The following is a 21,681-nucleotide window of genomic DNA, read 5'->3' as shown; positions in this document are numbered from 1 at the left end:
GAGCTACATTGGCGAACTTGGCCTCCTTAAATAGACCTCACCAAATGAGGACTAAATTCATGCCAAATGAACTCTAAATGAAACTCTTTATTATATAGTCTTTTTGATGTTTTTAAATATTCCTTGTTTAAATCCAGGTCGGTATAAGTTAAAATTTAAAAAAAATGAAGGAACGTCAATGTTCCTTCTACAACCCACCACAAGTCTAGCCTTATCATCAAAATGGACGGTTGAGATTTGAGAGGTGGTGGTCATAGTCAATTGCAGATGGATAGATGGCATTAAGGCATATTCATAGATATACTTAAAAACCAGAAGGAGAGATGTAAAGGCTATGCATGCATCAATAGTGGGAGTCATTTTCCTCCTTGCTGTAAAATATAAAGAAGAAAATAAAAGATATGTAGCAAGCATCTGTGGATTAGAATCAGAAATTAAATTGCTGGCTTTACGTGGACCTTTGGAAATGATACTAAGAGAAATTGCCAAAATTAATTATTGGAGACTTCTGCTAAAAAATGTTCTTCATTTTAAGTCACGTTTTCCAGAATCAATTAAATTAAAGCGAATAATATATATCAAAATCTATAGCCAATCGTATTAAGTATCTTACTGAATACGTATTTTTATATAACTGGCCAGTTATAGTAATATAATTAATCTTCCTCTTCTCCTTCATATCTGAGTTATGGTTCTTGATGAAAATATAGAAAGATTGATTAAGAACATGCTATTAATGACCAACTTAAAAATATTCGGCCTTCAGTACTAAGAAAAGCATATATAAAAAGAGAAAAAGAAGCAAAAGGAGAAGGAATAATATTATATCGATGAAAATGCAGTGAAGAGCATGGAGTTGTGACAGCACAAAATGAAAATGCTGTAGTGTTCACAACACCAAAAACAAAGATTCTCAAATCTGAATCTGTTTGATTTTGAAGGTGATATGATGAAAATGGTGTACCTAACAATTACCCTCCCAAACAAACAAAATCCTTAATTAATTAATTATCATATTCAATGTAATTATTTATGCGTTGTCAGGCTTGAATAATTCTTCACACTGCCAAGAAGGTAAGCATTTAGCGAGTGCGGTGGCATGATTGAGATGGGGATATATATAATTAAATAAATATATTAATAATTAATAACTATTTTCTCAAGAAAAGTATGTGATTGTGGTGAAGAAGAAGTAATGGTTTTGAATTGTAATTGGGAGAGATTTACTGTTAGCTCTATAGCTTTATGGGGTTCAATGTGTTCTTCTGGTACTGCTTCCTCCTTTTCCTTTTCGGCTTTCTCAGTTTCTCTGCAGAATTCACCGCATCCCTTTAGTAAAATGGATGTTTTGGGCTCCACAAAACCCGTTAATTCCGTTGGTCTTGGGATTTTTTTTATTTATTAATTTTCCTTTTAAACTTTTGTAAAGCTTTAGAGACATTCATATATGTACCGGGTCAGATCAGACTCAGTCACTCAGAGCCATAAACGACATGTAAAATTAAAGATATTCCCCATAAAAAGAAAAAATAAATAAAGTCTCGAGCTCATTGACGGAGGATTGTGAGTTGGTTTTCAAATTCTGAATAATGCATAACTTTTCCTTTAAGGAAAATATTCATATAAGCTTTTAAATAACTATTAATATCATTGCAAAATTGCAAAATATCGTGTTTTAATGACAACTGTATGTGACAACCATGGTGGATCCTGTAATGGTAGATTTATTTTTAATTTTGGTCAACTAAATTAATCAATAAGATGGGACATAATATCATAATCACATAAGCTTTGAGAAACGTCGGTAGTGCTCTTGGCTTAAGTGATAATGTGATTCATAATATATTAATAGAATAAAAATATCCCAACTATGAAAGCTACTTGAGATCATCTGGTGGCCTACAGGTATAGCAAATCTCAACTCTTTCTTCAAATGTGACCAAAGCAAAAGGTCCCTTAAATATACATTAATCGTGGAATAAAGAAAAGCTGAAAATATCTTTCACCAGGTAAAAATCATCCTCCTTGTATTTATTAACATTATCAAAAGTTTAAAGGATAAACACAAAAAACATCATGCATGAATCAAATACAAATCTTAAAAGATAAAGTAAAAATACAATTAACTAATTAAGAAATCAAATAGCTTTTGTGTTACTTTTGGCTCAGCACATTAGATGTTAATATTTTAAGGTAGGAGGATAAGAACTGTGTATGACGGTGTATTACTACTGTTGTAAGTTACTGTGACCGACTAATTAATTATATTTTTAATTTTGTTACTTGACTTGATCTTTTCTTTTGCAATGAAAGTAAGAGCTAGGTTCAGTGATACCTTACATACATGATTAAGCATAGTCAAACTGCTTCTGATCCTCCACACAGGAATTATCCCTGGTAGTGGTAGGAAGACCTGGCGCTGGGAAGGAAACATAAAATCCAAATTATTGCTAAGTTCCTGTTATATTTTTCTTGATGTTCTTGTAACATGAATAAATGTTAAGCGTATGTTGAGAACGACATTAGTTTTGTAGTTGGGTGTGGATATTTTAATGGTTACTGTTTTATTTCAGGTGCAACCGACGCAGCAATTTTTATTGTCAGAGGGACCCAAATCCAGAGTGATTGAAGAAAACGACTGAGATATATGCAGTTTAATTGAAAAGGAAGATACAGCCCCTTCCACATAAACCTTATTGGTAATTAGGAAAATTACAAAACTTAAGAGATGTGTACCAAATCGATAACTGAGGCTCAGCCTACCAAAATTAGAAATTTGGTAGAATGAGAGTCATGCAGTTGTTTGTGGAATGTAGTTCTCTCAAACTATTCCAGGGGTTTCTGTCCACGGGGACTAAAGTCAAATTATTATTGCCTAACTTGATTGGACAGAAAACTGCTTCTCCTTCCGAGGTTATTAGCGAGCTGGGACTCAGTTGTGGTGCATAAACCAACCAATCCCTCTTCATTGGAAAGCATGCCCTTCAGAATTTTCTGATGCGTGTGGTTAATTCACAAGTGTGTGTGTTGAGAAATTAGTTGATTATTTCTTTCTTTTTTAGGTTTTATTTCATGATGGGAAACTGATTGGGTTCAGAAACAGTAGTTTCCTAATGCACATAACGCAACAGAATCAACACGTCCAAAATCACCACCACATAATTACTATCCTGTACATATATTTAAACAATAATACTTTATGTGCAAATAAATTTATAAAGATTTATTGTAAAACGTGATGTGATCGGAGGTGAATTAAAAAAAAATGCAAAAAATTAAACTCATCATATTTACTCTTCTATTCATTTTCTGTCACATCATTTTGTACAAAAAAATCTTTGCAAATTTTTTTATACATGTAGTATTACCCATATTTAAAAGAAATATTTCAATAACGTTTAGATTTAAGATTGTCTATGAGTACTAGAAATATCTCAACATGCAAATTAAATATTTTCTTTGACTAGGACACATCGCAACCATGTTTGGTGGAGGATTTAAGAGGCTGCTTTTTTTTTTTTTTTTTGGAGAAAAAAAAAAAAACAGAGAGAGCTAGAGAGAGAGAGAGACGAAGAGGTTATAACTTATATGCAGTAGGGGAAATTAGACTAAGCAGCCCACCATAGTTTAAATAAAGGAAACTCCCTCTGGTTTAAAGAAACAAAACCTTCAGAGCTATTTCCTAAACAAGAACAAGTTTTTTTGTAAATTAGCTGCAGTGCTTAGAAAAGAGATAAAACTATTTTAGTCGGTGAAAATTTCAGTCCTCATGTTCTAAAAGTTGACGTTTTGATACAAGATTTTTGGAATAATGGCATTTATTCTCATAAATTCAACAACTATTACACAAATATCAACTAATGAAGGGAATATTTGACAATAAATGTATAAACAATAACAGCATTTTCCCCAACAACTTATCCCAAATTCATATCATAAGTATTGTAATTTGTTATCCTTTGTGGTATTGACATGTAATTAAAATAATGATGTATTGAACGATATGTTAATACACATATATTGATGCATCATTTGGAATGTAAAATTTTGGATAAATGTTTGGGATGAGTGGCAATACTCATGTATAAATACCTTTAAATATAACCTCAATTTTTATTTATTTTGAGATTTAATTGAGATGATTTGTTTAAAAGATTCATGTTTTGCCTAGTAATCAAACAATTTTGGCAAAAAAATTCATGTTGATTTTTTTATTTGGAAAGATTAAGAATTTAATTTCGTTATATTTAAGGGTATTTGAGTTTTTTGACATAATTTTTAATAGGTTTTACTAGAGCTGGGCATTTGGGACCGGGCCCAAAAGCCCAGCTCCAAAACCCGGTCCTAGGACCGGTCCTCGAGAGGACCAGACCTAGGAGGCCTGGTCCCAAAACAGGACTAGGCCTAAGGAGGAGGGCCCGAGCCCTCCACTAGGCCCTCCTCCAATTCCCAGGCCTGAGCCCAAAAAAATTTATATTTTTTCAATATAGTCTCCTGCCAAATTTCATAAAACCCCCTGTTAATTTGAAAATAAATATAAATTAAGAGGGCTAAAATAAAATTTTACAAAATTTATTAAAAAAAAAATCTTCCATGTCTAAAAAATTTATAAATTTTACCCTAAAAAACCCTCATAAAATTTCATTTTGCCCCCAAAATATAAAAAAAATTGAGGGGGGAAAAATTAATTATCCAAGCCCCATGGGACTGGTCCTAGGACCGGTCCTGGGCCCATAGGACCAGTCCCTACCAGGCGTAAGGCCTGGTCCGGGTCCTAATTTTTCTCATGGGCCTGGGACCGATCCTAGGCCCATGAGTGACTGGTCCCATTTGGGACCAGTCCCAAAGGGACCAGTCCCAAACGAGCCCAGGCCTGGGCCTGCTTGGGACCGGTCCCTGCCCACCTCTAGGTTTTACTAATGGATTTTAACAATAAGGGGGTAAATGTCACTATTTTCTAGAATATGGGGACTAAATATTTTACCATCGTTAAGAACTAAAATTTCCATTAACTCCCACAAAAGCACATGACATGATTGTGGAATTCTAATCCCTCAACTAATCTGTCAAGGCCTTGAAGTTGATAACCGGGTAAATCCTCTCAATGGTCATCCCTATTAGCAATCCAAGTGGATCGAACTTAGGACTTCTTGAGTAATACACCCAAGAATCCTAGTTGACCACAGGGCCACCCAGTAGTGGTTTGTTCGTTTATTTTATCATTGAGACAAAAACTCATAACCTAAAACTACAGACATAGGGATATTATTAGTTAGGGTACAAACTTTTCAAATTTTATTAGAAAGACATAAGTTACAAATTTTTCAATTAAAGAACAGTAAATAGTTACTTAGGGTTAGATTTAGCTTTATATAAGGGTAAATGCGTAATTGAACAAATTTATTTTTTTAACAAAATAAAAATTAAAAATTAAAAACACTAAAACGAAAAAGAAAACTAGAAAATGTTTAATTATTATTTTTTATAAAATTAGAAAACAACCAAAGATAAAAATAAAAAAAATAAAAAATAAAAAAAAGCTATTATTATATTTTCTTTAATTTTTTATTTTATTTTTTGATATCCCTAAAAAAAATTGGTCTTAGTCTTTTTTTCTTTTTTTTTTTTTTTTAATTTTTAAATTTATATGTAAGAGCTAAACTAACTTCCAAAAAAGAGAAAAGAAAAAATCAAAGGCATTTAAGTTATTTTATCATTTTTTGTTGAAGTTAACAGTAAATTAGATGTCCCTTAATTAAACATCTCTTAATTAAACAATTGGGAACTTCGGTCTTTCCATTGAAAAAGGCTAAAAATTAATACCTTAATTGATAATTTCTCATCTATTAATCATTAAATAATAAATAAAGGTTAAAAATAGGTCAAATTCATAAGAGTTCTCATACACGTAATTGAGTTATCTAACTATGACTATGATGAGAAAATGGGTGACCACTTTTTAGTTATGACAAATTTTGCTTAACTATTTGTAATAAATTGTCATGGGGTAATTTTTATGTTGATTGAAGTTAGGAATCCAAGTTAAAAGAACACTTTGCAATAAAATACCAAACATGTTTTTCACTACTTGCGTACAAGAAAATAATTTGTTAAAACTATAGATTAAATTTAGCAATGGACTCCAACAAACCAATAAATAAAATTGTATACAACTGTCAACCATTATTTTAAAACCAGACCCGTTAAGGCACTCGATAAGGCCATCGGGTCCTGGGTTGACCACTCCGACCAGTTAAACCGACGGCCTAATTGGTCATCCAAAAAGTTTAAAATCTTGCAAACACACCCCTAAAAATTATCAATCCCTACAGGTTTAAAATCTAGCAAATTTACCCTTGTGATCTGTTTGCGTTTTGACTTTTCTGACAAAATTCTGATGGCCAAAATTCAATCTAACACCACCACCTGAACCACCTTCCTCCACTTTATAAAACCCCTCTAACCCCAAAACTTAGTAGCCCCCTATTTGTCGGCTATAAGTCATGTATACTGTCGCGATTTGGTTGATTTTCCCAACCCAATTCCAAGTGATTCCGATGTTCAACATTCAATCCTTGTTTTAAAACTCGGATCAGAGGGCAACCCGTTTTACTGCCCGGGTCACGGGTTGTAATAACTTCTTTCCTACTAGCATGCTTAGAAAAATATGCTATGAAAACATGCATACTTACTAAATGAAAAGTAGATGGACCCAAATTTTTCTTTACTAAACATATAATTCTTTACATAATACAAAATAACATATACAAGAGCTTTTACAATGGTGCCATTTCTCTCTGCTTCTTGACGTCCATCCAACCGCTTCTCACATATTTCTTGCAAAACATGGAAAACGAGATAAGCACAAAATGTTCAATAAGCAAATCATCTACTCTTTCCATCCCCACGACTTATCCTTGAGTTCTTTCCTTACTCTATTTTTTTCTTCTTTATTCTTTCTCTTTTCTTCATTGTTTCTAGTTCTCACTATTCTTTTCTTTCTTTCTAACTCTCTCTATTTCTTCTTTCTCTCTATTCTTTCTTTCTTTTTGTTCTTTCTTTCTTTTTTATTCTCACTAACCATGATGAAAATCATGATAACATGCATGAATGACATGCATATGCAGTAATGCATTTTTTTTTTTCTTTTCTATTTCTTATTCGATTTCTTTTCTTTTCTTTCTTGCTCAAGCTCTTCTTTTTTTTTCTTTTCTTTCTTTTCTCTCTCTTCTTCTTTCTTATTCTGTGGAAGTGATGTATGGGGTGTAGAGAATGGGAGGGCTGGTAAGGCTAAACCCTTATTAGCTCATATAAATAAACATTCTTTCCCATTTTACCCTTACACTTTCTTAGAAATTTCATCTTTATTCTTTAATTCTTTACAAATACAATCCCATCTCCAATACATTCTCCATGAAATTTTTTTACATTTCACTCCCCACATTTCTTGCTAATTAGGGGTAGAATGGTCACTTTACCCCTATGAAAAATTCCTCTAGAAACTTCACAAGAAAATCAGCCAACTCTTCGCCTCGACGAAAAAATACAAAGCGTATGTCACTGCAGCAAAGTTTATTCTTCGCCCCGACGAAGTCTGTAATTCTCTATTTCGCCAAGCCTTCACAAAATTCAAGGCGTCCAAGCAACTTTAACAACATACCAATTTAACTAAGGGCCAACACACAACTTTAAAGGCAAATAAACATGAATAAGCTATATACCTCAAAGTGGGCGTTACACAGGTCAATCGGTCCAACCAGTTGGACCGATCGATTAGACCGATGACGTCAACGACAATTTTATTTTTTAAAAATTATTATTAATCCCTCAAATTTTAATATATTACAAAAATTCTCCTAAAAAAGTTCAAATTAGTCCCTAAAATTTTTATTTATTTCAAAGATGCCCCAAAAAAAATTACCAATTAATTCCTAAACTTTTGACATATCTCCAAAACACCCTTATAAAATTACAAATTAACCTTTATAATTTTGAAATATTATAAAAACCCCCTACGACCTGAACCGGACCGAAGAAGCTGCCAAGTCCCGGTCCGATTTTTAAAACAGAGAATTCAATCAAACACCACCACCTAAACCACCGACCTCCACTCTACAATACCCCTCTAACCCCGACACTTAATAGCCCCTCATTTGTTGACCATGACTCGCATATTGGGTTGAATTTGCCAACCAAACTCTGACTTATTCCGATGTCCAAAATTCAATCCAACACCACCCTTTGAACTACCAACCTCCACTCTACAAAAACCCTCTAACTCCAACATGTGGTAACCCCTCGTTTGCTGACGATCAAAATAGGGATTTTGTGAATAATGAAAAATGGTAACCTGGACCAGAGAGGCTACCGAGTCCCAATTGGGAGCTGTCAACAATCGCCACACTATGTAATATGAAATGGTGATTGATTCTGACCTAATACAACATGCTTCTAAGTTCTAATTCAATAACCCTCAGCACGCTTGTTGCATCTAAAACACGTGCCCCGCTAAGGAGCAGACCCACAAAATAAAAATCCTACAAACAAGTTGCAAAACTAGATATCTTTATTTGTCAAAACACTCAACTTTCACCACATAACAAAGATATTTGGCAACGGATCGATTAGATGAGGTTCTTTTTGGGTTATCTCCAACTTTGTCATGGTTGACAAACAAAGATGTGCATGACATAACAAAGGCTAAAATGACACCACGACCCAAATACAAAAAGTTTTCAGTCGTTAGTGATGAACTGCTTTGCTCAATAACCAATTAGGCCACCTTAATCAAACATAAATATGACCTCACCTCCAATAGAAACACAATGAAAGAAAACTAAATTCAAAAAGGGGTGTTGCACCAAATTAGTTTCAATTACATAAAGAAGCATCACATCTAAAACCCAACTGAAGGCTCGGAAGTACATGTATCCAACCAACCATTCTTCTATTACAATATAGTCATAAGGTCCTAAAAACAAATATAGCAAAACAACAATCCAACTGTCTCAAGCAAAAAGGAATTTTTAAAAAAAAAAAAAAAAAAATAGATAATATTCACCCCTGCATCCAGAATTGCCAGTCCGCAAATGATCTTTAATGGCTTCATGCCTACAATTCAAGAAAACAAGAGAAACTAAGAACAGAAAAAACCTAACAGCAAAAAGTGAATATAGTACCAAGGCATAAAAAAATGCACAGATCAAATTCTATGATGGTAAAAAAACCCAATGTAGTGAATTTGAGTGACCACAAATGGAGGGCAGGCTTATGCTGCTGGATCGACATACTTTTAAATTTAGAATTTCTACTGAGCACAGTTTGGTTCCTACAAATTGTAGAAAATTTGTAAAATGGGATGCTTTCTCACCTTGTTAGCAATGTTGTTGGATAGCCAATCCAGACCTTCTTAAAGACCCTCACCAGAGGTTGCACAGGTGCTTTGGATGTACCTGAAAAAACAGAAGCATATTAGAACTCATCCAAAACATGATGCTAACAAAATAACAGCAAAAAGCGGCCAATTTTACCAGTGACGCTGCCTGAGGGAGTGGAGGCCGAGTTTATCAGTAATCTCAGCAGCATTCATTGCATTTGGAAGATCCTGTTTGTTAGCGAATACCAGCAAGACAGCATCTCGCAACTCATCCTGAAACCAATGAGCTTAAGATCAACTAACCATTAAAATGCTTCAAACTCAGAGGATGCTAGCTAGATTAGTAAGGCAAACAAATATTGTTGTGTAAAGTTAGGAGAGGGATGTATCTTGCTGAGTAGCCCATGGGTCCATGAGCCTCTTAAACAAAAAGGAAAATGAAGTAGACAATGGCTACGCAGAAATATACAAGTTGTCCATATAACATATCTTTTTATACTGGACATTTAGAGTGAAAATCTTTGAAAACATCCAGTGTAGCCAGAAGACCAAAACAAATCAATCAGCTTTTGAGAGATTAAACAAGATTGGTGTTTTGAGGAGCCTTGGGAGAGTAAAGCAGCAAACGCCAATGGAAGCCACCTACTGACCTTATTCCTGAGCTACATTGGCGAACGGCCTCCTTAAATAGACCTCACCAATGAGGACTAAATTCATGCCAATGAACTCTAAATGAAACTCTTTATTATTAGTCTTTTTGATGTTTTTAAATATTCCTTGTTCAAATCCAGGTCGGTATAAGTTAAAATTTAAAAAATGAATGAACTTCAATATTCCTTCTACAACCCACCACAAGTCTAGCCTTATCATCAAAAGGACGGTTGAGATTTGAGAGGTGGTGGTCATAGTCATTGCAGATGGATAGATGGCATTAAGGCATATTCATAGATATACTTAAAAACCAGGAGGAGAGATGTAAAGGCTATGCATGCATCAATAGTGGGAGTCTTTTCCTCCTTGCTGTAAAATATAAGAAGAAAATAAAAGATATGTAGCAAGCATCTGTGGATTAGAATCAGAAATTAAATTGCTGGACTTTGGAAATGATACTAAGAGAAACTGCAAAATTAATTATTGGAGACTTCTGCTAAAAAATGTTCTTCATTTTAAGTCACGTTTTCCAGAATCAATTAAATTAAAGCGAATAATATATATCAAATCTATAGCCAATCGTATTAAGTATCTTACTGAATACGTATTTTTATAAACTGGCCAGTTATAGTAATATAATTAATCTTCCTCTTCTCCTTCATATCTGAGTTATGGTTCTTGATGAAAATATAGAAAGATTGATTAAGAACATGCTATTAATGACCAACTTAAAAATATTCGGCCTTCAGTACTAAGAAAAGCATATAAAAAGAGAAAAAGAAGCAAAAGGAGAAGGAATAATATTATATGATGAAAATGCAGTGAAGAGCATGGAGTTGTGACAGCACAAAATGAAATGCTGTAGTGTTCACAACACAAAACAAAGATTCTCAAATCTGAATCTGTTTGATTTTGAAGGTGATATGATGAAATGGTGTACCTAACAATTACCCTCCTAAACAAACAAAATCCTAATTAATTAATATCATATTCAATGTAATTATTTATGCGTTGTCAGGCTTGAATAATTTTCACACTGCCAAGAAGGTAAGCATTTAGCGAGTGCGGTGGCATGATTGAGATGGGGATATATTAATAAATAAATATATTAATAATTAATAACTATTTTCTGAAGAAAAGTATGTGATTGTGGTGAGAAGTAATGGTTTGAATTGTAATTGGGAGAGATTTACTGTTAGCTCTATAGCTTTATGGGGTCAATGTGTTCTTGGTACTGCTCTCTTTTCCTTTTCGGCTTTCTCAGTTTCTCTGCAGAATTCACCGCATCCCTTTAGTAAAGATGTTTTGGGCTCCAAAAACCCGTTAATTCCGTTGGTCTTGGGATTTTTTATTTATTAATTTTCCTTTTAAACTTTTGTAAAGCTTTAGAGACATTCATATATGTTCAGGCGTCAGATCGACTCAGTCACTCAGAGCCATAAACGACATGTAAAATTAAAGATATTCCCCATAAAAGAAAAAATAAATAAAGTCTCGAGCTCATTGACGGAGGATTGTGAGTTGGTTTTCAAATCGAATAATGCATAACTTTTCCTTTAGGAAAATTATCATATAAGCTTTTAAATAACTATTAATATCAATTGCAAAATATCCTGTTTTTATGACAACTGTATGTGATAATCGGATGGATCTGTAATGGTAGATTTATTTTAATTTTGGTCAACTAAATTAATCAATAAGATGGGACATAATATCATAATCACAGAAACGTCGGTCGTGCTCTTGGCTTAAGTGATAAGTGATTCTAATATATTAATAGAATAAAAATATCCCAACTATGAAAGCTACTGAGATCATCTGGGGCTACAGGTTAGCAAATCTCAACTCTTTCTTCAAATGTGACCAAAGCAAAGGTCCCTTAATATACATTAATCGTGGAATAAAGAAAAGCTGAAAATATCTTTCACCAGGTAAAATCATCCTCCTTGTATTTATTAACATTATCAAATTTAAAGGATAAACACAAAAAACATCATGCAGAATCAAATACAATCTTAAAGATAAAGTAAAATACAATAACTAATTAAGAAATCAAATAGCTTTGTGTTACTTTTGGCTCCAGCAATTAGATGTAAATTTTAAGGTAGGAGGATAAGAACTGTGTATGACGGTGTATTACTACTGTTTAAGTTACTGTGACCGACTAATAATTATATTTTAATTTTGTACTTGACTGATCTTTTCTTTTGAATGAAAGTAAGAGCTAGGTTCAGTGATACTTCACATACATGATTAAGCATAGTCAAACTGCTTCTGATCCTCAACAGGAATTATCCCTGGTAGTGGTAGGAAGACCTGGCGCTGGGAAGAAACATAAAATCCAAATTTTGCTAAGTTCCTGTTATATTTTTCTTGATGTTCTTGTAACATGAATAAATGTTAAGCGTATGTTGAGAACGACATTAGTTTTGTAGTGGGTGTGGATATTTTAATGGTTACTGTTTTATTTCAGGTGCAACCGACGCAGCAATTTTTATTGTCAGAGGGACCCAAATCCGAGTGATTGAAGAAAACGACTGAGATATATGCAGTTTAATTGAAAAGGAAGATACAGCCCCTTCCACATAAACCTTATTGGTAATTAGGAAAATTACAAAATTAAGAGATGTGTACCAAATCGAACTGAGGCTCAGCCTACCAAAATTAGAAATTTGGTAGAATGAGAGTCATGCAGTTGTTTGTGGAATGTAGTTCTCTCAAACTATTCCAGGGGTTTCTGTCCACGGGGACAAAGTCAAATTATTATTGCCTAACTTGATTGGACAGAGAAACTGCTTCTCCTTCCGAGGTTATTAGCGAGCTGGGACTCAGTGTGGTGCATAAACAACCAATCCCTCTTCATTGGAAAGCATGCCCTTCGAATTTTCTGATGCGTGTGGTTAATTCACAAGTGTGTGTGTTGAGAAATTAGTGATTATTTCTTTCTTTTTTAGGTTTATTTCATGATGGGAAACGATTGGGTTCAGAAACAGTAGTTTCCTAATGCACATAACGCAACAGAATCAACACGTCCAAAATCACCACCACATAATTACTATCCTGTACATATATTAAACAATAATACTTTATGTGCAAAAAATTTATAAAGATTTATGTAAAACGTGATGTGATCGGAGGTGAATTAAAAAAAAATGCAAAAAATTAAACCTCATATTATCTTCTATTCATTTTCGTCACATCATTTTGTACAAAAAAATCTTTGCAAATTTTTTTATACATGTAGTATTACCCAATTAAAAGAAAATTTCAATAACGTTTAGATTTAAGATTGTCTATGAGTACTAGAAATATCTCAACATGCAAATTAAATATTTTTTGACTAGGACACATCGCAACCATGTTTGGTGGAGGATTTAAGAGGCTGCTTTTTTTTTTTTTTGGAGAAAAAAAAAAAAAACAGAGAGAGCTAGAGAGAGAGAGAGACGAAGAGGTATAACTTATATGCAGTAGGGGAAATAGACTAAGCAGCACCATAGTTTAAATAAAGGAAACTCCCTCTGGTTTAAAGAAACAAAACCTTCAGAGTATTTCCTAAACAGAACAAGTTTTTTTGTAAATTAGCTGCAGTGCTTAGAAAAGAGAAAAACTATTTTAGTCGGTGAAAATTTCAGTCTCATGTTCTAAAAGTTGACGTTTTGATACAAGATTTTTGGAAATGGCATTTATTCTCATAAATTCAACAACTATTACACAAATATAACTAATGAAGGAATATTGACAATAAAGTATAAACAATAACAGCATTTTCCCAACAACTTATCCCAAATTCATATCATAAGTATTGTAATTTGTTATCCTTTGTGGTATTGACATGTATAAAATATGATGTATTGAACGATATGTTAATACACATATATTGATGCATCATTTGGAATGTAAAATTTTGATAATGTTTGGGATGAGTGGCATACTCATGTATAAATACCTTTAATATAACCTCCATTATTTATTTTGAGATTTAATTGAGATGATTTGTTTAAAAGATTCATGTTTTGCCTAGTAATCAAACAATTTTGGAAAAAAATTCATGTTGATTTTTTTATTTGGAAAGATAAGAATTTAATTTCGTTATATTTAAGGGTATTTGAGTTTTTTGACATAATTTTTAATGGTTTTAAGAGCTGGGCATTTGGGACCGGGCCAAAAGCCCAGCTCCAAAACGGTCCTAGGACCGGTCTCGAGAGGACCAGACTAGGAGGCCTGTCCCAAAACAGGACTAGGCCTAAGGAGGAGGGCCGAGCCCTCCACTAGGCCCTCCTCCAATTCCCAGGCCTGAGCCCAAAAAATTTATATTTTTTCAATATAGTCTCCTGCCAAATTCATAAAACCCCCTGTTAATTTGAAAATAAATAAAATTAAGAGGCTAAAATAAAATTTTACAAATTTATAAAAAAAAAAATCTTCCATGTCTAAAAATTTATAAATTTTACCCTAAAAAACCCTCATAAAATTTCATTTTGCCCCAAAATATAAAAAAATTGAGGGGGGAAAAATAATTTTCCAAGCCCCATGGGACTGGCCTAGGACCGGTCCTGGGCCCATAGGACCAGTCCCTACCAGGCGTAAGGCCTGGTCCGGGTCCTAATTTTTCTCATGGGCCTGGGACCGATCCTAGGCCCATGAGTGACTGGTCCCATTTGGGACCAGTCCAAAGGGACCAGTCCCAAACGAGCCCAGGCCTGGGCCTGCTTGGGACCGGTCCCTGCCCACCTCTAGGTTTTACTAATGGATTTTAACAATAAGGGGGTAAATGTCACTATTTTCTAGAATATGGGGACTATAATATTTTACCATCGTAAGAACTAAAATTTCCATTAACTCCCACAAAAGCACATGACATGATTGTGGAATTCTAACTCAACTAATGTCAAGGCCTTGAAGTTGAAACCGGGTAAATCCTCTCAATGGTCATCCCTATTAGCAATCCAAGTGGATCGAACTTAGGACTTCTTGAGTAACACCCAAGAATCCTAGTTGACCACAGGGCCACCCAGTAGTGGTTTGTTCGTTTATTTTATCATTGAGACAAAAACTCATAACCTAAAACTACAGACATAGGGATATTATTAGTTAGGGTACAAACTTTTCAAATTTTATTAGAAAGACATAAGTTACAAATTTTCAATTAAAGACAGTAATAGTTACTTAGGGTTAGATTAGCTTTTATAAGGGTAAATGCGTAATTGAACAAATTTATTTTTTACAAATAAAAATTAAAAATAAAAAACACTAAACGAAAAAGAAAACTAGAAAATGTTTAATTATATTTTTTATAAAATTAGAAAACAACCAAAGATAAAAATAAAAAAAATAAAAATAAAAAAAAGCTTATTATATTTTTCTTAATTTTTATTTTATTTTTTGATATCCCTAAAAAAAATTGGTCTTAGTCTTTTTTTCTTTTTTTTTTTTTTAATTTTTAAATTATTGTAAGAGCTAAAACTAACTTCCAAAAAAGAGAAAAGAAAAAATCAAAGGCATTTAAGTTATTTTATCATTTTTGTTGAAGTTAACAGTAAATTAGATGTCCCTTAATTAAACATCTCTTAATTAAACAATTGGGACTTCGGTCTTTCCATTGAAAAAGGCTAAAAATTAATACCTTAATTGATAATTTCTTCTATTAATCATTAAATAAAAATAAAGGTTAAAAATAGGTCAAATTCATAAGAGTTCTCCATACACGTAATGAGTTATCTAACTATGACTATGATGAGAAAATGGGTGACCACTTTTAGTTATGACAAATTTTGCTTAACTATTTGTAATAATTGCATGGGGTAATTTTTATGTTGATTGAAGTTAGGAATCCAAGTAAAAGAACACTTTGCAATAAAATACCAAACATGTTTTTCACTACTTGCGTACAAGAAAATAATTTGTTAAAACTATAGATTAAATTTAGCAATGGACTCCAACAAACCAATAAATAAAATTGTATACAACTGTCAACCATATTTTTAAAACCAGACCCGTTAAGGCACTCGATAAGGCCATCGGGTCCTGGGTTGACCACTCCGACCAGTTAAACCGACGGCCTAATTGGTCATCCAAAAAGTTTAAATCTTGCAAAACACCCCTAAAATTATCAACCCTACAGGTTTAAAATCTAGCAAATTTACCCTTGTGATCTGTTTGCGTTTTGACTTTTCTGACAAAATCGTGGCCAAAATTCAATCTAACACCACCACCTGAACACCCTTCTCACTTTATAAACCCCTCTAACCCCAAAACTTAGTAGCCCCCTATTTGTCGGCTATAGTCATGTATACTGTCGCGATTTGGTTGATTTTCCCAACCCAATTCCAAGTGATTCCGATGTTCAACATTCATCCTTGTTTAAAACTCGGATCAGGGGCAACCCGTTTACTGCCCGGGTCACGGGTTGTAATAACTTCTTTCCTACTAGCAGCTTAGAAAAATATGCTATGAAAACATGCATACTTACTAAATGAAAAGTAGATGGACCCAAATTTTTCTTTACAACATATAATTCTTTACATATATCAAAAATAACATATACAAGAGCTTTTACAATGGTGCCATTCTCTCTGCTTCTTGACGTCATCCAACCGTCTCTCACATTTTCTTGCAAAACATGGAAAACGAGATAAGCACAATGTTCAATAAGCAAATCATCTACTCTTTCCATCCCCACGACTTATTTGAGTTCTTTCCTTACTCTATTTTTTTCTTCTTTATTTTCTCTTTTCTTCATTGTTTCTAGTTCTCACTATTCTTTTTTTCTTTCTAACTCTCTCTATTTCTTTTCTCTCTATTCTTTCTTCTTTTTGTTCTTTCTTTCTTTTTTATTCACTAACCATGATGAAAATCATGATAACATGCATGAATGACATGCATATGCAGTAATGCATTTTTTTTTTTCTTTCTTTCTTATTCGATTTCTTTTCTTTTCTTTCTTGCTCAAGCTCTTCTTTTTTTTTCTTTCTTTCTTTTCTCTCTTTTTTCTTATTCTGTGGAAGTGATGTATGGGGTGTAGAGAATGGGAGGCTGGTAAGGCTAAACCCTTATAGCTCATATAAATAAACATTCTTTCCCATTTTACCCTTACACTTTCTTAGAAATTTCATCTTTATCTTTAATTCTTTACAAATACAACCCATCTCAATACATTCTCCATGAAATTTTTTACATTTCACTCCCACATTTTTTTTTTTTTTGGTGAAATGATATTCACTTTATATTATTATTGATGTGATTTGATGATTATATTAATATAATCGCTTATTATTATTAGTTTATTTAAACACTTTTATAATCACTTATTATCTCACCCCCTTTCCCTTTGGTTAAAAACAAAGTTGTAGAAAGTTCTTACCTTCAAGGTTCCAGTCTGACTCTGATCCCTTTATTTTTATTTTTATTTTTACAGAAGAATCGATGTGGTGGCAAAGCGTCTCGAAGGTTGAAATGAACAAGAATTATAATCTCTTTAAGACCTAGGAATGTCCTCTATATTTAATGACAAACAAGGGGAAGCTATACGGAATTTCTTATAATTATATATATATTTATATTAGACAAAACTTACACATTCTTGTAGACATTTAAGAAACTTAGATCAAACACATTACCAAGAGTCATACCATACTGGCTTTGTATGAACTCTCGCAACAAAGAAAGGCCAAGTAGCCTAAAAAAAGTATATATGCATCTGCTAGTAGTACACCAACAATTTAAACGCTCTCTTCAAATCAAGCGACTTTTCAAGCGGCTGAGGGAGCCGGAATGTAAGAAATGGCAGGTTCCGGCATAGTAGAGATGATGGATGCCCTTGAATACGTCTCTTCTTCAGGAGCAGGATTTTCTGCCTTGAAATCAAGAGACTCATCATTATATATATCCCACCATTTTTCCACTAACACCTTGATGTCCTCTCTGTCCATATTAACTTCCTTACCAGTATACCTCCAGGGCTTTGAACCCTATTTTAGTTTACAAAAAAGAAAATCAAAGGAGGTTAAGAGTCTGAAATAAAAGGATTCTTTAAAAAGAATTGTATAATTTGAAGGCAAAAGAGTACTTACAGCAGCACAATAGTGCACCACCTTAACTTTCTCAAGCTCCACATTCTCAGGGTGGCGCCATAACATAGCGAGAACCAAGTTGTAGGCCAGTGGAATAGGTTTGTACACCTTTTGGAAGAACATGTTCAAGAAATCCTGTCAAACCCATACAATAAAAAGATGAATATAATAAAATCATAAAAACCTCTGAAAGAAAGTCCATGGTTATATTATATCTTTGAAGATCTCTAGAGATATATTTAAGTTCGAAATTAATTATTGAACTCACTTGCTCAGCAAAGGGTGTTGGTGGAGTGATCTGAAGAGTCTCGAGAAGATTTTCATAGGTTAAACGGCTAGGCTCGAACACAAACATTCCGGCATTAAAGTACAAAGGAGGAGGAGATCCCATCTTGGCAGGCCATGTAACTTTATCTGGGCACTGCTGGCAATACCCAATAGAGAATTGGGGCGAGTGGCTCCATGTCTTCTCGCAGAAGCAGTCCATTACGGCGTAGAAATACCCGTCTGCCATGTCGAAAAGATTGTCAATATTCTCGAACACTTGAATATCGGCATCCAAGTATATCATCTTGCTGTACTCCTCGAACTGTAAACATAGATAAACCTAACTATATCAAAATTCATAATATCCAGAACTGCCCCGTTTAATAAAACAACGAGTCTTAAATTCACAATTTTGTTCGCTAGGGACAAAAAATATTGGGGTCAACCAACGATCGATTGAGAATATGCATGGTCAAATCGAAAACTTGTGAGGTTCGTGCATGTGTGCCAACCAATCGTTTAGTAAATAATCTTACTTTTATATAAATATTTGTTCACAATAACAACAAATGGATTTAGATTTTTATGCTCTCCTGTCTATACCCATGTAACCCATCTCGGCCGATAAAATCCCAGTTATATGAATTTTCGATATATAAATAACGTACGGTTAACCAAGTTATGAATTACATCTTGATGGGATTTTTTATTGTAGTAAAATATATACGAACTTATGCTGAAAAAGAGAAGTATTAAGTATATGTGCTTAATTTCCAAATAAAAAACACGATGATGAGGATTTTGTTTTGATAGAGACCTAAAAGAGTAGCTTTGTAATTCTTTATACACAGTATATACTCGTGTGTATGGTGTTAAGGTTCACAAAAAAAAAAAAAGTGAGAATATTAATATAAGAGAATATCATGTATATTACTTACATTCCATATGCGAAGCTTGGAATAGTTGATGACATAGTAAGCCATGGCAAATTGAATCTGATTTTGTGGGGGATAAATAGGCTCGATTTCCTGAACGATGCATCCCTGAGACCTTAAGATCTCACGGTGCTCTTCGGGGACATCAGGCAAAATTGCAACAACTAGAGGGTATTCACTTTTTGCCTTGCGCAAACCCTTAGCCAACCCAACCACTCCTTTAACATAATCGCCATTGCCGGCTAAAAATGTCACGTAGGCCCTTTTTGAATAGCCCGTGTTCAGTGTAGAAATCTTGCCGCTGCCCGAGAAGACATCTACAGGAATTTCTGGGGCCATCACGTTGATTTTTGTTTGTTTTAAGGTTATTGAATGCTTTTGAGATGGCTGGAAAATGTTGAGAGATTAAACAAGATTGGTGTTTTGAGGAGCCTTGGGAAAGTAAAGCAGCAAACACCAATGGAAGCCACCTACTGACCTTTATTCCTGAGCTACATTGGCGAACTTGGCCTCCTTAAATAGACCTCACCAAATGAGGACTAAATTCATGCCAAATGAACTCTAAATGAAACTCTTTATTATATAGTCTTTTTGATGTTTTTAAATATTCCTTGTTTAAATCCAGGTCGGTATAAGTTAAAATTTAAAAAAAATGAAGGAACGTCAATGTTCCTTCTACAACCCACCACAAGTCTAGCCTTATCATCAAAATGGACGGTTGAGATTTGAGAGGTGGTGGTCATAGTCAATTGCAGATGGATAGATGGCATTAAGGCATATTCATAGATATACTTAAAAACCAGAAGGAGAGATGTAAAGGCTATGCATGCATCAATAGTGGGAGTCATTTTCCTCCTTGCTGTAAAATATAAAGAAGAAAATAAAAGATATGTAGCAAGCATCTGTGGATTAGAATCAGAAATTAAATTGCTGGCTTTACGTGGACCTTTGGAAATGATACTAAGAGAAATTGCCAAAATTAATTATTGGAGACTTCTGCTAAAAAATGTTCTTCATTTTAAGTCACGTTTTCCAGAATCAATTAAATTAAAGCGAATAATATATATCAAAATCTATAGCCAATCGTATTAAGTATCTTACTGAATACGTATTTTTATATAACTGGCCAGTTATAGTAATATAATTAATCTTCCTCTTCTCCTTCATATCTGAGTTATGGTTCTTGATGAAAATATAGAAAGATTGATTAAGAACATGCTATTAATGACCAACTTAAAAATATTCGGCCTTCAGTACTAAGAAAAGCATATATAAAAAGAGAAAAAGAAGCAAAAGGAGAAGGAATAATATTATATCGATGAAAATGCAGTGAAGAGCATGGAGTTGTGACAGCACAAAATGAAAATGCTGTAGTGTTCACAACACCAAAAACAAAGATTCTCAAATCTGAATCTGTTTGATTTTGAAGGTGATATGATGAAAATGGTGTACCTAACAATTACCCTCCCAAACAAACAAAATCCTTAATTAATTAATTATCATATTCAATGTAATTATTTATGCGTTGTCAGGCTTGAATAATTCTTCACACTGCCAAGAAGGTAAGCATTTAGCGAGTGCGGTGGCATGATTGAGATGGGGATATATATAATTAAATAAATATATTAATAATTAATAACTATTTTCTCAAGAAAAGTATGTGATTGTGGTGAAGAAGAAGTAATGGTTTTGAATTGTAATTGGGAGAGATTTACTGTTAGCTCTATAGCTTTATGGGGTTCAATGTGTTCTTCTGGTACTGCTTCCTCCTTTTCCTTTTCGGCTTTCTCAGTTTCTCTGCAGAATTCACCGCATCCCTTTAGTAAAATGGATGTTTTGGGCTCCACAAAACCCGTTAATTCCGTTGGTCTTGGGATTTTTTTTATTTATTAATTTTCCTTTTAAACTTTTGTAAAGCTTTAAAGATATTCATATATGTACCGGGTCAGACCAGACTCAGTCACTCAGAGCCATAAATGACATGTAAAATTAAAGATAAAAAGAAAAAATAAATAAAGCCTCGAGCTCATTGATGGAGGATTGTGAATTGGTTTTCAAATTCTGAATAATGCATATCTTTTCCTTTGAGGAAAATATATTCATATAAGCTTTTAAATAACTATTAATATCATTACAAAATTGCAAAATATCGTGTTTTAATGACAACTGTATGTGACAACCATGGTGGATCCTGTAATGGTAGATTTATTTTTAATTTTGGTCAACTAAATTAATCAATAAGATGGGACATAATATCATAATCACATAAGCTTTGAGAAACGTCGGTCGCGCTCTTGGCTTAAGTGATAATGTGATTCATAATATATATTAATAGAATAAAAATATCCCAACTAAGAAAGCTACAGGTATAGCAAATCTCAAC

At 33.5% G+C, this 21,681-nt stretch overlaps 1 protein-coding gene and 1 long non-coding RNA gene across 2 annotated transcripts; both read right to left on the bottom strand.

The window, feature by feature from the left end:
- Positions 1-8,817: 8,817 nt before the first annotated feature.
- LOC116135474 lies at positions 8,818-9,676 on the bottom strand. The gene is made up of 3 exons (XR_004128901.1): positions 9,531-9,676; positions 9,371-9,452; positions 8,818-9,111 (listed from the first exon to the last, which is right to left on the bottom strand). It is a non-coding gene; the product is annotated as an uncharacterized LOC116135474 (long non-coding RNA).
- Positions 9,677-17,549: 7,873 nt separating this feature from the next.
- On the bottom strand, positions 17,550-19,797 carry LOC116135471 (galactinol synthase 1-like). Its single transcript, XM_031421190.1, has 4 exons — positions 19,302-19,797; positions 18,365-18,685; positions 18,097-18,231; positions 17,550-17,994 (listed from the first exon to the last, which is right to left on the bottom strand). The coding sequence occupies exons 1-4, from the start codon at positions 19,635-19,637 to the stop codon at positions 17,776-17,778; spliced, it is 1,011 nt and encodes a 336-aa protein (XP_031277050.1). The 5' UTR covers positions 19,638-19,797; the 3' UTR covers positions 17,550-17,775.
- Positions 19,798-21,681: the final 1,884 nt, after the last annotated feature.

The sequence above is a fragment of the Pistacia vera genome, unplaced genomic scaffold (genome assembly GCF_008641045.1).
Source record: "Pistacia vera cultivar Batoury unplaced genomic scaffold, PisVer_v2 Contig30, whole genome shotgun sequence".
NCBI lineage: Eukaryota > Viridiplantae > Streptophyta > Magnoliopsida > Sapindales > Anacardiaceae > Pistacia > Pistacia vera.
This window is presented reverse-complemented; position numbering and strand designations above follow the sequence as displayed.

What these genes read in the sequence shown, in the direction of transcription:
- LOC116135471 (XM_031421190.1), bottom strand. Translation starts at nt 19,637, where the DNA reads ATGGCCCCAGAAATTCCTGTAGATGTCTTCTCGGGCAGCGGCAAGATT. An exon ending in CAACACCCTTTGCTGAGCAA is followed by an intron (nt 18,232 to 18,364) that starts GTGAGTTCAATA and finishes TGGGTTTGACAG; the next exon opens with GATTTCTTGAACATGTTCTT. An exon ending in TGGTGCACTATTGTGCTGCT is followed by an intron (nt 17,995 to 18,096) that starts GTAAGTACTCTT and finishes AAACTAAAATAG; the next exon opens with GGTTCAAAGCCCTGGAGGTA.